This window comes from Myodes glareolus, chromosome 17, assembly GCF_982192425.1.
Source record: "Myodes glareolus chromosome 17, mMyoGla1.1, whole genome shotgun sequence".
In the NCBI taxonomy this organism is placed as follows: Eukaryota; Metazoa; Chordata; class Mammalia; order Rodentia; family Cricetidae; genus Myodes; species Myodes glareolus.
In genome coordinates, this window is record NC_142042.1 from 57,401,633 (window position 1) to 57,419,597 (window position 17,965).

The 17,965-nt window shown below is 42.1% G+C and overlaps 1 protein-coding gene across 2 annotated transcripts in view; it reads right to left on the bottom strand.

Moving 5' to 3' along the window:
• Gdap2 (ganglioside induced differentiation associated protein 2) overlaps positions 1-17,965 on the bottom strand; it is a 49,966-nt gene that overhangs the window by 20,191 nt on the left and 11,810 nt on the right. For both annotated transcript variants that reach the window (XM_048442186.3, XM_085677923.2), the window contains exons 4-8: positions 13,365-13,518; positions 13,046-13,134; positions 8,701-8,777; positions 6,618-6,777; positions 5,146-5,305 (exon numbers count right to left, since the gene is read on the bottom strand). In XM_048442186.3, the coding sequence (XP_048298143.3) occupies positions 5,146-5,305; positions 6,618-6,777; positions 8,701-8,777; positions 13,046-13,134; positions 13,365-13,518 (640 nt within the window). The remainder of the gene's footprint in view (positions 1-5,145; positions 5,306-6,617; positions 6,778-8,700; positions 8,778-13,045; positions 13,135-13,364; positions 13,519-17,965) is intronic.

Consider the following 17,965-nt stretch of genomic DNA (forward strand, 5'->3'; position numbering starts at 1 on the left):
CACTGTAACAATGACTTTCAAAAGTTGTAACTGAAAAGTTGCTAGGTTGCTTCCTAACAACTTCCTTAGAGATATCCAAATCACTCACAATGCACCAAACACTTAGATGCATTAGTGAAGAATTAGGGCTGTGTCTGTGTTCTCAGATTTTGTAAACCAGTGCACAGAAACTGACGCGGCACCGCAGGGCAGAGAAAGGACACTGAGGACCCAGTGATGGACAGCTGGAGTCTTTCAAAAGGACTACCAATCAATCACACTTTAACACCCTTCGTTCTGATCAACGCAAGGGGAACTGGGTAAGCATGGTAAGTAAGACCCTGGTTCAGGAGAAGCATAAGTACATCTTTCTAAATGCTATCCTGACATCTCCAGCATGGAAGGACACCGACTTCCAGATCTGCCATATCATAACTCAACAATCATAAGTTCTAAACTGTTTGGTCTAAGAACCCCTTCATGTTCGTATCTACCAATATTCATCGTATCGTATATAACAGAAATCTTAAAGAAATTACTTATTTGATTTAAAAGAAACAAAAATTAATTATCTGAATATACCTTTTGATGTAAAAAAAAAATAAGGCTGGGTGGTGGTGGCGGCGCATGCCTTTAATTTCCACACTCGGGAGGCAGAGGTGGGTGGATCTCTGTGAGTTCAAAGTCACCCTGGTCTACAAGAGCTAGTTCCAGGACAGCTAGGGCTGTTACACAGAGAAACCCTGTCTTGAAACCCCCCCCCCCCAAAAAAATGAAACAAAATAACAACAACAACAAAAACTGTGCTTAGGAAGACAACTATCCTCCTAACTTCCCCCATGCTCTAGCCTGCACTGATCTCTGTAACATCCCAGGTTAAGGAGCCCAGGGAACTGGACTGGACACCGTGGGAATGAGGAAGAGGCGGCAGTGACAAAGTGAAGCCAGTCTGGCCTCACAGGCTCCCGAAGGGCACCAGGCTTCCTGGGCCACACTTTTGAGAGGCGTCATTTCCACTATTTCAGCAGGATAAGCAGAAGACATGTACCTTGGGAAGCTTCTGTGTCAGTTCTTACACAATTACAGCCACACAAAGCCCTCCTTTAACCTTTCTCTCTCACAGTGCTGTAAGAAAAAAAGCAGCTGAACTGAACCCCACACCAATCACAAACAGCTAAGTAGCTGGCTCATAGGCAAACCCGACAAATAGCTCTTGGTAAGCTGAGGACATCACCATCACCATTCCCACCTCCAGTCTCTCTGGACGTCTAGTTGAGTGCTGCCTACCCACGAATGTCACTAGGCTCAGATGAGCTGTCAAATTTATTTTGTCTACAGTTTTTCATTTAGTAGCACTCTTAAGTATTCTGCATTACAGACCTCACCTACAATCTCACACATAAATGGGAAGCCAGACAATCTTTTCATTCAGCGATAGCTTTACTGGATGGCAGAGTGCTGCGGGAGAATGCTCTTGTATACTGTAAAGATTTGCCACTCATAGTGGTTTAATAAAACGCTGATTGGCCAGTAGCCAGGCAGGAAGTATAGGCAGGGCAACCAGACTAGGAGAATTCTGGGAAGAGGAAAGGCAGAGAGGCTAGTCACCAGCCAGAAGAAGAGGAAGCAAGATAAGAATGCCTCACTGAGAAAATGTACCAAGCCACGTGGCTAAACACAGACAAGAATTATGGGTTAATTTAAGTTGTAAGAGCCAGTTAATAATAAGCCTGAGCTGATAGGCCAAACAGTTTATAATTAATATAAGCATTTGTGTTTCTTTGGGACTGAATAGCTGCAGGACTGGCCAAGATAGAAACTTCTGTCTATATCAGAACACTCAGTCCTTGTTTTCCTGCTGTGGCTTTGCTGCCCCTAAGTGATAACTGGATGTGCCCAACACCCTGATCATTGCTCAGAACTTCTGCCTTAATGTACTTAGTACCTCTGACAGTCAATGTGTGGCTCATTCTGATTTTCAGAACTATCTTACTCATGCCTGCATTCAGGACATGTTCTTACAGAGTGAGTGTCTACAGTCTGCCATGTTTGACTCTCCACATCAAGGCCTTCCACCAGGAAAGGGTACTGCTTTATGTGCTGTCTATATTTCCTTTCCTGGAACCTGCCCTTTTCCTGAGAGTAACATACCAGAAATGCATACTCAGTACATATATGCTCAATTTAATACTGTCCTGAACTAGTGATTGACAAGCGAAACAAATCGACTGCCGTAGAAAACTGAGATAAACAACTAGCTTGGAAGAAAAAAAAAGTGCAGAATCTGTCATTTCACGAACTATGAAGGGTTAATGGACTTGAGGGGAGGCAGGGGGAAGAAAGGGGGAGAGAGATAGATAAAGAATGCATGGCACATGTGTAGTAGTCAAGAGAACAACTTGAAGAAGATCTCCCCTTCTACCGTATGGAATCCAGGCATCAAACTTAGAGAGCCAGACTTGGCATGAGCACCTTTACCCACTGAGCCATGTTGCCAGTCCCCATTGCTCTTCATGGGACATCATTTTTTACTTTAAAAGCTTACAGGCAGAGAAACTATGGCCATTTAACCTGAATTGTTTTCTTTAAGATGAATAAAATGATCTTGTCTTGGCAAGAAAAATAACCAGCAAGACTAACTTACCGCCAATGATAAAATCTGAGCCCAATATGCATTCCATACACTCAACTATGGAAAGTCTATATCTTGACTTTTTTTAATTCTTTTTTTTTTTATGTGGCAGGGTCTCATTATATAGTCCTAGCCATACTGAAACTCAAGAGATTCCACCTACCTCTGCCTCCTGGGATTTAAGGCATGTGTCACCAGGCCCAGCTGGGAAGCTTGGCTTTTTGCAGTGAGATTGGTGCTGGAATTAATACACTTTGATACTGTACAATGAAGCATATTGATACAGTTATCTGAGTGAACCCCTACTTTCCAGAGGATCTATGTATCATATCATAAAGCCACACTCATGATAAGACAATGTATTTTAAAACAGAATATGGAAACACAGATGTGGGGCTGGAGATGGTACAGAGAGCCAGGACACTGTCTCTGGGTCTGGCAACAAGAGTTTGATCCCCAGACCCATATGGCAAAAGTAGAGAATTCCTCAAGTTATCCTTTGACCTCTGCATGCTGTGGTGGGCGGGCGAGACACACACACGCAGAGGCATGCATGTAAGCATACACATGCACACCCACATGAATGCAGATGTAAGTAAATAAAAGAAATCACAATGGGTAAGGTTTAAGATTTTCTAATCTGCCGCTCAGGCACCTTCAGAAACTATCACTTATCAGAGTCTATAAAGCGCACAGAAACATATCTGATTTCTTAAAAGTCTTTAAAAGTACTCCTTTGCTTTCCAATTCTGTCTTTGTGTAATATCATATTTACTTCACAAAATTTATCCAAGAAAACTTACTGCAACAGTTTGAATGATGCTATTAGATTCTAGTCATCTTCACTTAAACCCACTGAACATTTTGCAAGATTTTAATACAAAAGACAAAATTAGCTAACTTTTGAAAACAGTGATTGTTTACTTATGAATGGATTAATAATTTACAATATGGTAAGTGTTGATAGATATAGCCCATGTGGATACAAGCCCTCTGGGATCTTCAACCATTCATAAGAGTGCAAGGGGATTTGAGATCCACAAACAACTCACAAATCATGATATGAACATTTGAAGAATGCAGACACAGAAAGAGAGATCACAATGGTGTGCAAGGGAGCCCTGTCACTGTATTTAAAGAAAAATGTTTGCCACATGATACTACACATGACCAGGTTGAGAAACTAGAGCCTGTCATTGGGTTCATCCCTTGGAAAATTTGTTCACTGGTTCCCTCTAGTGGTAAATTTGCTTCTGTTATTTGCAAATTGGAGTCAAGTGAAGGCCTAGGACTGAGGAGGCAGAAAATGTTAATTCTGGCTAGGGGAGAGAAGGCCATTTCTTTCAGAGGTATTGCATGGGTAAGTAGCCCAGGCATCAGTAAATATTCTTCCTCCCAAGCTCACAGAGGCAACCCTAATTAAATTCGGCGGGCTACAAAACAAGCCACGAAAGAGGACTCACTGGGAAGAAGTTTGAGTGAGATTGAGAAGAGGATGAGAGAGGGTAACCAGAGGTGAGAATCATAAAAATACATCATAGAGATGTATGAAACTCTCAAAGAAATAAAAATATTAAAAATATGTTTGTAAGAGATTTCTGAGATCATCTAGCCCAACCTGCATGCTATGGCTGGAGAATGGCACCACAGAAGTACCATATAAAATAGGATGCTATGTTGTGGCAGGCTGTATAAGGAAATAATACGCAAAATAAGAAAGGCAGGTATTTCAGACCCAGCAAATAAGGTTTGAGTGGCCTTTGCTTTACAGCTGAAACCTGGAAAATGGAAAGGATTGAAGGAAGAGATGATCCAAATCAAAATAAGTGGGAGCCAAAGCTCAAAAATACGACAGAGACTGGTTAGCTTAGTACTGAAAAAAGCCACAGCGATGGACTTTACAGCGGTGGCCTTCCAGGTGCCCCTCTGCACGCATCGCAATGTCCTGACACTAGTCTGTGAGACGCTATCCTGACCCACACTAAGAGGGAATGGAGAGCCAGTACGATTCATTTCTTTCTTTAAAATTTTGAAAAGCAGCTAGCTTTACTATTAATCTTTGAAAAAAAAAAACCACAAAATACAAAGCTCCATCTGTGATTTTATAAGGATTCATGCAGATTGCGTTAGTATTAGAAACTCTTGGGGAGAACAATGTAAAGGCCCCCAGGGTAAGCTGGGGAGACGGAAAACTCTTCAGCCGAAGAAAACTTTAACTGCTTCAGTGGTAAACGCACAACAGAAACCTTGTAAATGCCTTTCCTTTCTTCTAACTTCCCTGTTTAGACTATAACCTCACATAGAGGCACAACAATTAGAGACACACTGGGTAGAAACTCTGAAATCGAGCATGAATCTGAGCACCAGCTCCCCCAAACTACCTGACTCAACTTTCAGCTCTGCATCTGCAGAATGAGACCTGGACCCTATTACTGGGTCAGCACGAAGATTAAACAAGAGGAACTTTGTGTGTACAGAAAAGCATCTCGCAGACTTCTGACTTCACACTGTCTGTCTGGACTAGTGTGCCTTACTTTCTTTGATGCTGCTTCTGCAGGGCAGCTTCGGACAACTGTCCCTGGAGGATCAGTTTTCTTTGCTTGTCAATATCTCCTTCCATTCGAGCAAAAGCATGAGAGCCAATGAAAGACAGATCCACGCCCAAGCCGTCATCCTCATCTTCTTCTTGGTTCTCTGCAACGAAAGCAGCATCAGCGGAGAACACGGAAGCAGACCATAAAACTGACAACGAGTGCTGTGTGAGGCGACAACAACAAAGCCAAAAAGCCTCGAACCCGGGCTAAGATGATGATTCTGAAATAACATTTAGAAACCCCAAGTCCTGAAACAGCGAATTAAACATAACTAATCTATTCCCTAAGCCAACTTCATGATCAGGCCAGGCACGAAGTGTGTGAGGCATGCTTTCATCCAGGGGATTTAGGGTCTTACACAGGTGAAGGTTGAGAGAAGCTTCTTATAGAATAGAGTCGGAAGGGCTCCCATCCTAACATACTCTGTGTATAACTTTCAGCTTACCTGAGTATAAAATCTAAAGAAATGACGTGGCTACAGCATTCTTATCTTGTTATTTAATGTTAACGGAGGCTTTTTGAGGACACTGTTTTGGCTGTTCTGGAACTCACGAGACCTGCGTGCCTCTGCCTCTCGAGCGCTGGGAGTAAAGCACTGTTAAAACTGAGCACACCAGAAAATTTAAGGTGGTAATATGCTCAGTTATTGCTTCAACACGTCTTCATGAGCCTAGGGACTCCATTCAGCTGAGCATGCTGTTATGACCACCTGTGAATCCCCACATACAAGCCTACATCCTGGCTGGCTGCTGTTTTACCAGTACCCTAGCTTCCTGAAGAGAAAAATTAAGAAAAGTGAAAGTTGAACCATTATACATTGTTGGTGGGAATATATATTTGTGCGGCCACTCTGAAAATCACAATGAAAGTTCCGCAAAAAGCTAAAAACAGAACTATCACATGACTCAACCTTATCATCCCTGGAGGTAAACCCCAAAGAATTGCTAACTGGCATACCAGAGACACCTGCTCATCCATGTTATTACTTTACCATTCACGACAGTCCAGATACAGGGCCGGCCTAGATAGGTGTAGGGATGAATGGGTAAAGTGTGACACCCACCCACTCCCACCCCCCCACACATACACTCAGTTTATTCAGCCATAAACAATGAGAAAATTGTGATGCTCAGAAAAAAGGATGGAACTAGAGACCATTAGGTTAGCAAAATAAGCCAGGTGCCAAGAGACACTTATTACATGGACTTTCCTCCTGTGTGGAATCAGGATTTTATAAAGATGTAACATGAAAGTGTGTGGGTGAGTACTTCGAGAGAAGGGACCAGCAGGAGAACAGAGAGAGGAATGAAAATAATGAAGAAAATACCATATCTGTATGAAACCGTCATAAGGAAACTCATAATTTGTATGCTAATTAAAGAAAAGAAGGAAGCCAGAATTCTAGCACTCACCCTCGGAAGCACCAGGTTTCTCACTTATTCTAATCTGCCGCTCAGGCACCACAGGCTCGCCTTCTGCATTCCCGATGTCTGCAGGCAGGCAGGGCAGTGACTGGCTCTCCTCCTTTAACGACCTTGGGAAGTACAGAGGTAGCAGCTTTTGGTAAGTAGCCTGTGTCAGAAAAGTAAGGCATTCTGTGAAAAACAGTGCCGCAGGAAAGCAGCCTGAGCAGTGGTTACTGTGGTCCACACGCTGTGGGGCAGACCGGAGAGTGCAGGCCTCACCTCTCTCTGCTCAGAACTCACCAAAAGCAATGCCCACCCTGGTCGGGGTCACCACATCTGGGATGTGGAAGTCTGCCAGTCCTGTTCACACGCCCACCTTTTTACTGCTCTCTCAGCTGCACAGATGCTAGCTGCTCACGTTTCGTACACCAGTCTCTATTTGACCTAGGTTTGGTTTTTCAATTTTCTTTAAACAAACAAACAAAAACTGTTCTAACTATATCTAAAGGATTGATAGTTTTCACTCAGTCTTAGAAATTTTGAAAAAAGATAAATTTTACTTTGGAAAAAGAAACAAGTAGCTTCTCGGATGGCTTCATAGATAAGGGCCCCCAAGTCTGATGACCCGAGTTTGACTCCTGTGACCTACGTGGTGAAGAAGAGTCTGAAGGTCATCTTCTGATGTCCACACACACATTCCCCCAGCCTCTTCCAAAATAAAATACATACATAAGCCTAATTTTAAAAAATTAGGAAGGCAATGGAAGTGGGAAATGAATAAAAACAAAATATAGCAACATATGATATGAAGATGATGAAACCCCTCACTTTGTATGCTAACCTAAACACTGACCAATAACTTCAGGGTGCTAAACTAAGAAATGAGCAGGGTTCCTGTCTTACGATCTCCATGTGCGGTCCCCGTGCTCTTTCCCAGCACCGAGCAAACGCAGGCGCTGCTAGCGCACACGCTTGATGAAGCACTCTGCCTCTCCTGCAGCCTAGGAACTACTGTGTCGCTACTCAGCATTACTTATCAACTATCCCAGACTTCACGGGCTAAAGAGACGGTCAGAGCTTATGAATGCTTGCAGCTCTTCCCGGGGACCCACGTTCCATTCTCAGCACCCACACCAGGCAGCTCACAACCATCTCTAACTCTAGTTCCGGGGGCTCCAACACTTTCTCCTAGTCTCCATGGATAGCTACACTCGAATGTACATAAACTCACGTAAGTACACCTCCATACACATAAATATAAAATACAATGGATAAATCTTTTAAAAAGGACTAAAAGAATGATAACAAAAAGTCATGGAATCGAATACTGGTCAGTGAAATCATTCAAGAAATCAGTATTATACACACAACTACAACATTTCCTAAAGAGAAGCCTGAAGACATTAGATTTGTACCAAAAAAAAAAAAAAAAAAAAAAAAAAGATAGGCCGGGTGTGGTGGCACATGCCCTTAATCCTCAGCCTTGGGAGGCAGAGATAGGCAAACCTTTGTGAGTTTGAGGCTAGTTTGGTCTATATAGTGACTTACAGGCCAACCAGGGCTATAAAGAGAGACCTTGTCTCAAAGCAAAGCAAAACAAAACAAAAAACAAATTTAAAAAAGAAAACAGAAACAAGTAAACAAATGTAGACAGGGTCAGCATCAGGCTCAGCTTCTCAGTGTGCTTTGCTATGCAGGCCTGGCCACCCCTAGCGCTAACAGGAGCAGCAGGCAGAACTGCCCGCCTATGCCATTCCACTTATGAAGACAACAGCTAAGCAGTAAAATTGTGACTCAAACTCTCCTTAGATTGGTGGTGCATGCCTGTACTCCAGAACCTGAGGCAGAGGCAGGGAAACTGAGAGTCAGTAAGCCTGGTTCACATGGTCAAACAGTGTGGGATGCTTCTACACTTGTTTTTAGAGTCCATCATAATTCTTTTTCCCTGAATGAGCATTAAGTTCCACTGCCACGAATTTATTTAAATCATTACAATTGTGAGCTTCAGATTCAGGGAAGAGATGATGACAGATGAAGGTAACACAAGTAGAATTAAGACTCAAATTAAGCAAAATAATTAGTAAAATACCTCTTCGAGTTCAGAGACAGCAAATACTACTTTTTCAATGGTTTCCCCATGGATCTCTAGGAACCGCCTCACAGTACCTAAGGAAGAAAATGGGAAGACATTCAGTGTAAAAACCCAGCTATGTTAACTCTGTAATGGGGCCCCCTTCACTTCCTCAGCCACAGCTAAATTATCCCCATCAGAAAAGCCTGCTACACCTCCTCTCAGAGCCTGATGCACTTCCCTTCAGGGTGGCTGTAGCAGACACTGTTCAGGTCCCTTTGGGCATGTCCTCTCTGTTCTCAGCCTTCCACTCGCCCTAAAGTGCCATGGCAGGAGTTTTACTGCATTTGCTGCTCTAGTCCTAGTGTCTGTGACAGCAGGTGGCCACAGAAGATGTTGAGTCAGACTACTGTCCCTTTTCCAGCATGTTCTTTATTTCCCTGGGGCCTCCCTTTGGCCAGAACGACCTAGCGCAAATGGGAAGCACAGTGCCTTTCTGCTCATCAGGTACAGCCTTAGATGAGCCACTCAGCCCATTCCCACTCACAAAGCTGAGTGCTCTCGCTCTCTCTCTCTCTCTCTCTCTCTCTCTCTCTCTCTCCCCTCTCTCTCTCTGAGACAGGGTTTCTCTGTGTAGTTGTGGCTGTCCTGGAATTCACTCTGTAGTACAGGCTGGCCTTGAACTCACAGAGATCTGCCTACCTCTGCCCTCCAAGTACTGGGATTAAAGGTGTGCACCACCACCAATCAGCAGGTTATTTTTTCTTAATCTCTATCCCATCCTGATTTTTCTCTATTGAGACCCAATGGCCCAATCTTAAGTATCCCTGGCTTTGGTCCTTTATGCCCATGTACTGCCTTCTAAAGCTGCCCACATTTTTTTGTTTTCTTGATGTACATACTCTCCATAGCTCACCAACTTGTTAATTAAATTTAACTTCAAATGCTGATGGTTCCCAAATCGTACAATCTTTCTGAATTAAAGAACGGAAGTGTTTACTGCTTACTGAGCATATTTACCTAGATAATCAGAGACCTCAAATTCAGTGAGTCTACCTCCTACCTTCTTCCTATATCCCTCACTTGGGTGACACACAAACAGTCAAGCAGTCACTCAAATCAGAATCCTTGATTTGCTTTCTTTAAAAAAGTATTGATTTTATGCATATGAGCATTTGCCTGCATGCATTATATATCTACCACCTATGAGCGTGGTACCCCAAAAGACAAGAAGTAGGTGTGGGATCCCCTATCCCCTAAAACTGGAGTTACAGATGGTTGTGATCTGCCATGCAGCTGTTAGGAACTGAAACCAGGTCCTCTTCAAAAGTAGCAAGTGCTTTTAGCCTCTGAGCCATCTCTCCAGCTTCACAATTTAAAAAAAATTATATATTTACTATGTGTGTACACCATGGTGCACAGCTCAGAGGACAACTTTCAGGAGTTAGTTCTGTCCTTCTGGCATGTGGCTTCCAGGGTTAACCTCAGGTCATCAGGCTTGCTGAGCTATTCACTGGCCCCCGGATTTCCTTTGGTATTCCCCTTTTCTTCGCCTTCAGTCCACATTGTCAAGCGGTTTCCATGTATGATCCTGTAAGTCTACTGCTGGCATTTCCAATCGCCATCCTTCACTTGCAGCCTTCAAGCTCTTAATGCTTTTGGCAATAAACTCTGAACTGGTCTCTGTTCCTTTCATTTCCAAGACTGCAACTTCTGCTACTGGGCAATCTTCTTACGAAACCTTCCTTAGGAGACACTTGCAATGGGGCTGCAACCCTTTTAAGTTAAGGTTCAAAGGTCCTACATGACTTGCCACACTGTCACAACTAACCGCCTCCTAAGTCCTACTTCTAATTGCTCCTCCCACATATCTTCGACTGTCACCTAAGTTCTATGATGTCCTATCTGCTGGTAGGTTAGTTCTGACCAAAATACATTGTTATCCACTCTCTTCTTTTCTGAATCCCTGATTATTTTTCAAGGTCCTGCCATAAGTCATCTTTGTGTAGAATTCCTCCCTTCCCAGAATTCCTCTATACAGAATCTCCTGCACTCCTACACTTGGTTCAAGTTCAATGAAGGAGTTCTCAAGTTTACAATAGGTTTAATGAGCTATATGGTACCATGGTAAGTGGGAAAGCTTCTGTGATATTCTGAGCATCTTTCTATCTGTAAACTAGATTGTGGACCTATTTAGTCCAAGTATATCCTATATTAATATTATATTAACTGAAGTCTAGTAGAACATGAAGACCTGAACTTATTCAAAATTGATAATTCGTGGCCTTAGGTAATGCAGTCCACGAATCTAGTACAGTAGACTCATTTGCTGAGAGCAGAATAAAGATCTGCAACTCTGCTGCTGCTAGGTGCAAGTCTGTTTCCACTCTTCTTTCATTCCTTTCCCTTAAAACAGCGTCCATAAAGGGGTGTTATTTCATACTACTTATATTACATAAAATTTTGACACTCATATGGAATTGTACTGTAACATAGTACTGTATCTTTCCTATAGAAGGGGAAATGAGAAGCAGTAATCAAATCAAATCCTCACAATGGTGCTCATTCAGAAGGAGAATCCTGCCAGGAAAAAGAACGACACTGACCTCATGACCCAAGGATTCCTCATGTCATCCTACACTGTTCCTTTTAGTTGCATCTGTGCACTCTTCTTGGCAACCAAACAGGAAGTCGCACGCTTTATATTTACAAAGATGCCTTAACTAGTGAAAGTGACATCCAGGATGTTAATACCTCCAATGTGGGGGGGCGTGGAAGATAAGTACAAACAGCAGGGGCTTCTATTCTTACTGCTGCAGAGCAGTAACTCAAATTCTTGTTGAATAAATAACCTAGTAATTTTACTTCAATGTTGATGTTTATGGTTTCTCAAAGGATTTAATTGTACATGAACTAGGGGAAAAAAAGATGCTATAAAAAGTTTGGTATACTGATTAAGACGATATTGGGTTTTTGTATAAAGTTTTGCTGATTAATAAGGAAGAAAGTTCTTGATTTGGAAGATGAATTATGTTAACAGATTAATTCTTAGTATGCTTACAATGTAAATGTTTACAAGACATTCATTTTCTTCATATTCCAGAAAGTATACTATTGTCTCTGTATTTGTTCTGAAAATGATACTCTATAATTTTACTACATTTAAGGTCTACAAACAACGGTCCTTATACCATTTGACTTGGTCACTTTTAAGACGTATATGCTTCCTTTATGCCAGTTACATTCCTAGAAGTTGTTTCATTGAAGACCCATCTTCCCGCTACTGACCATTATCTGTTATTGTGAATTACTCTTAAGACTGCGGTGGGGACTGAGGTATTACCAGGAAGTAAAGCTACACTTTGGACCATTTACCCAGGACAATGTACATAGAGATTTCACATAATAGTATTTAAGGAGGGTGTGCAGATGCTGTATCAGTGTTCCTAGTGACGAGAACCTCACTAGAACAGTTCCACCTCAAAGGAACCAAAGCTCCTCCCTTGTAATGGCTGCAGTAGAATGCTTTCCTACCATCTTTATCCCCTTTCCAGGGATCTGTAAAGTTCTCAGAGTAGCTTTAAAGTCTGTATTTCTCAACACTGTTTTAGATAAGGCATTAGGGCATTCTTTTGATGGATGCACAATGTAGATTATGATGATACTCCAACCCCTGCAAAGAACCATTTCAAAAAATGTACTGCAGGTCCCTTTAGAGTTTTTCAGGTATTTCAAGATGGGTATCATATCTGCAAAAAAGCATACCACTGATGTTTTAAGTGACTTGTCCTCGTCTGTCAATGTCTTTTGAGCTGTGACCTAAAATGTATGGAGTACACTGAGGTCCTGGACTCTCGAGCTGAGTATTAGATTTTATTTCTGGGAACTGAACCTAGAGACCCATACATCCTAAGCACACACTTTACCACTGACCTATACCCTAAGCCCAACACTATACATCACTGTGGGTCAGCTTGGGCTCAGTGATTTTTAAATCTAAACACACAGTTTTATACTAAAGAGACCTTGTGAAAGGTTCTGTCTAAATAGAAAAATGCTATGCAAATATATTATGAATTTGCTTTTGCTGCATTTTTACAAATGTTAAGACTGTTCTTATTTTGATTCAACTGTATTTTGTATCATTTTCAAACCTAATGAGCAAGTCTTGTAATCCTTTATGCACAGGTATAAATTACACCATCTTAAGAAATTCAATTAAGAACTCTGCAATCTACCAATGCAAATCTCTCAGAATGCCACGATGCTCATCAAATCAATGGGTCTTCTTTGGTTATAATTTTATCTAATAATTAAAAACTGTAAGCACTTGACTTCCGTGTGGCACTGCAGCGTAACTTACGAAGTGCAATGTGTGTTGCGTCTTCTAGAGGATAACCTCGCTTGGCGGAATTGATGACACAGAAGCCAACAGAAGACATGGACTGTTCTCTGCAATCAGATAGAAAACCCAAAAGTTGTACACTATCCATAGGTGATCTCAAAACACAAGCCAGCATCTCCCACCAATAAATTTACAAACTAACTCAACTGTATTATTTGATAATTAAATTAATGTAAAATTTAATCATACTCGTTGAGAGATAATATCTGAGCCCTTCAAAGTTTGATTTCCACAGAGAGTTTTCATCTTTAACAAAGCGTGGGGGAACAGGCCATACTTTGCCAGCTGAAGCACGTTCCTGTAGCAGCTGTACAGGGAACTCTCTGCTGCGGTGCGGTAGCGGCTTTTATACTTAGGTCCCACGGTGTGAATGATGAACCGAGCAGCTAGGTTAAAGCCTTTCGTCAATTTTGCTTCACCTGTTCGGCAACCTGGGAACAACGGGAACACATAAAAGCTTGTAAATATCAGGTAAACACCAATACGCAAAGCACAGAACAAGAACGGATCAAGAACTACGAGGAATGTCATTTAAAAATAGGACTGAATATAAGCACCCCCGTCTGCTCCTTCTGTTCTCGTAGCAGTGAAGCAGGACAGCAGATGGAAACACAAGAAGGTGGGGAAGATGCAAAGCAGAGAAGTATCACCAGGGTTTGCAAGGGGAAAGTTAATGGACCACGGGTAACAGGATCAGCAAAGGAGAGGAGCCCAACAGCCTGCAAACAATATGAGGCTGACTGTACTGAAGGGCGGAGTCAGATTTAAAGCCGACTGCTTTATTTAAGTACCGAGTCTAAAGTGTTCATGTGTGAACTCTGGGTATGTTCAGAGTGCTTCGAATTCCTCCTTAAGGGGGACGCTGGCCTTATAAGATTAAATGAATTAAACTATGCAAAGTACACACATGTAGCATTGGTTGTGATTTCATGGAGAAAACTAAAAAGACTTCGAATTACTTCTCAGACTATGCTATGCTATGCTCAGACTATGAAGCAAAGGCTGGGGTTGCAGGTGTATACAGTCAATCAAAACCACAACAACCCTTTCTTGAGCCAGCACAGCAAGTTAGGATTTCTTTACCACTGACACAACAGAACAAGAGGTTATTCTCTGAAGATGTTGAATAAGAAGTTTCTGAAATCCAGAACCCCAGGACAACTGAAAAGAGGGGATGCAGTTACATGTTAAAGTTGTCAGGAAAAGGTCTAGCTGCCTGACACCATCAGTTGTCCAACATGGATGTTACAGAGCAAATGTTTGCACGCCCCTGCCACTTCCTATGCTGAAACGCCACTCTAACATGTGATGGCATCCGGGCTGGTGTCTTTGAAAGGTGAGAGGAATAAGACGAGATCACGCTGGTCCTCAAGAAGAGGATTATTATCTTTCCAGCACAATCCAGAGATTGCTCCCTCTCATGTGAAGAAGTCCAAATCCCCCTGAATATTCTGATCTTCTGTCATCCTGATTCCAGAATTCCAGATCCCCAAATGGGGAGAATTAAATACTTGATTATAAGTCACATATCATCTGTACTTCTTGAGTAGTTTCAATACCGTAAGCAACTAAGCACAGTGAACCACACCTACTCTCAGGAGGATGAGAGTGGGGGGTCCAAGTTTCAGGTCATGTTTTGGGCTACATACAGTAAGTTCTATGCCAGTATGGGCTACACAGACACTACCTTAAACAAACAGGCAAATGAATAAGACACGCACGCACACACACCTCATTAGCTTTTCAGTTCCCCCAAAACAACACTAACACTTAAAAACCACTAGGAAGAGAGGAAGTCCCTGACTAAAACAGAAACAGAGAATACCAACTATTGCTCATGACATCAAAATGCAGCGTGGAGACTTACAAATGACCAAAAGTCCTGACATTAGAAACATGACCTTCAGAGATGTATGAGGAGATGCAGGGCCTCTGAGTCAGGCCAGAACGGTGTTTTAAAAAAAATATATAGAGAGGGCAGAAAACAGCACATACTCCTATTTGCTGCAGACTACCAAAACTATGAGAAAGTAAAACTCAGTAGGGGCTGAGACTACAGTTGAGAAAATCACCCCAAGAGTAAAACAGAGGGAAATTAAGAGAATAAAAAAAAAAAACTGGAAAACAAAACAAGAAAATACAGCATGGAGTAATTCATAGAGAAATAGGGAAGCAAAGAAAAGCAAGAAACTGAGCACCACATTCCTCCCTCCTCATGATCTTTTAGGTGCTGCTGTTTGAGGAGGAAGAACAGAGAAGCTAACGAGAGTGGCGGGTCAATGATCTAAAGGCCTCAGGTAGACTGAGGCACTCTGGACAGGAAGGCGAGGGACTGCTAATACCTGTGGGAGCTTCTGACCAGATCAGAAGATCCACATACCAAACCTGCTGCTATCTGCCACTTCCAGACTGCAGGGGAACTGCCCTGCAGACAAAACTCTTCCAAAGTCCCCCCTTTTCTGTCCCATAAGATCCCCAGACCCCATGCCATGTGTGCACAGTCTCACTTATACACAGGAGACTGCGGCCCTCCAACCATTCTGATTAAAGAACACTCCTGCCTCTGGAGGAGCCCGTCTTTCCTTCAGCCTCTATCAATCTATATCTAACAAGGAGCACATGTGCATGTGTGTCTCACTTGTCTGCCTGCTTAAAGTGGTGTCTTGTGTGGCCTGTACTGGCTCTTCTTACTGTATATAGCCCAACTGGCCTCAAACTCAGACTCCTCCATCTCATCCTCCCGAGTGCTAGGACTGCTGGTGTGGGTCACCACACTTGGCTTCTTAAAACATTCAAGTTTTAAGTGCAACTTACAGATGGCTTAAAACCAACCGATATTTAATTCTTCTAGTTCTTGGGTCTGGAAATTTGAAACCAGGGTGGCAATCAAAATACACAAGCCACACAGAGACTTTATGAAGTTTTAGCACATCAGAAATAAAAATGGGATCATAAAGCTCCCAGAAACAAAGTGGTAACACACAAAAAAAGACTGCTGGGTTCATATTTTTTTTTCTTTCATGTGTTTTGCCTGCATGTGTGCTACAAGTATGCAGTGCCCACAGATGCCAGAAAAGAGGGAGCAACCCTCTGGAACCTTGGGGTAACGTTAACTGAAAGACCTGTGTAAGAAAAGAACTTTAAGTCTTTGAAGAAAGAAATCGAAGACAACACAAAATGAAAAGATCTCACATGCTCTTAGATAGGTAAGATTAATTTAATAAAAATGGCAATCTTACCAAAAGCAATTTACAGATTCAATGCAATTGCCATCAAAATCCCAACAAAGTTCTTCACAGACCTCAAAAGAGCAGCACTCAACTTCAAATGAAAAAACAAAAAACCCAGGATAGCTAAAACAATCCTGTACAAGAAAAAAATTCAAGAGGCATCACCTTCCCTGACTTCAAACTCTACTATAGAGCTATAGTAATGAAAACAGCTTGGTATTGGCATAAAAACAGACAAGTGAACCAATGGAATCGAACTGAAGACCTTGATATTAATCCACACACCTATGAATACTTGAATTTTGACAAAGAACATAAAATTATACAATGAAAGAAAAGGAAAGCAATTTAACTAATGGTGCTGGCATAACTAGATGGCATCATGTAGAAGACTGCAAATAGATCCATATCTGTCCCCATGCACAGAACATGCATTTCCAGATGGATCAAAGACCTCAACACAAATCTGACCACACTGAACCTGACAGAAGAGAAAATGGGAAGTAGCCTTCAATGCATGGGCACAGGAGACCACGTCCTAAATATAACTCCAGTAGCACAGACATTGAGAACAACAATTAAGAAATGGGACCTCCTGAAACTGAGGAGCTACTATAAGGCAAGGATATGGTCAATAAAACAAAATGACAGCCTACAGAATGGGAAAAGATCTTCACCAACCCCACATCGGATAGAGGACTGATCTCCAAAATATATAAAGACCTCAAGAAACTAGACATTAAAATACCAAATAATCCAATTTAAAAATGGGGTACAGATCTAAATAGAGACTTCTCAACAGAAGAATCTCAAATTGCTGAGAGATACTTAATGAACAGCTCAACATCCTTAGTCAGCAGGGAAATGCAAATCAAAATGACTCTGAGATACCATCTTACATTAGTCAGTATGGCTAAGATCAAAAATACCGATTGTAGCTTCTGCTGGAGAGGATGTGGAGTAAGGGGAACACTCCTCCATTGCTGGTGGGAATGCAAACTGATACAGCCACTTTGGAAATCAGTATAGCGGTTTCTCAGAAAATGGGGAATCAATCTACCTCAAGACCTAGCAATACCACTCTTGGAGTTATAAATGGTTGTGAACCACCATGCCAGTGTTGGGGAACCAAATCTGAGCCCTCTACAAGAGCAACAAATGCTCTTACCATTGCACTGAAGCTCTCAGGTTGCAAGATTCAAAGGCAGCATTGAAACGGACTGGGGTAAGAAGTTTATTAGAAGAGTTATACACTGTGGACAGACAAACAACAGCACAGGAGATACTCCAAGGAGGAATCACGCCCACACAGAAGAGTCAGAGTCCTTCCTGACAGGTCTCTGAGGAAGGATGTAGGTTTCACTACAAGTCTCCACCCAGGCTCTCATATTCCCTTATCAAGTGGCAGGAAAGAGGGTGAGCAAAGAGATAAGTGGTCACTAAGAACCATACGTGGCTGTTGACCACAGCCTCTCTGAGCACTGATGATTTGTTCTCAACAAAGCAGTGTTAAAAGTATTAGCTTAGAGTTTATTCAGTTAAAACCCTTGAGAATTAATGTTTCTCAGCTACTTAAAGGAAAGGATGCTGTTATCTTTGTCAGGCAGTTCCTGTCTGTATGAACAGTAACAATCAGTAACGTTGCAGC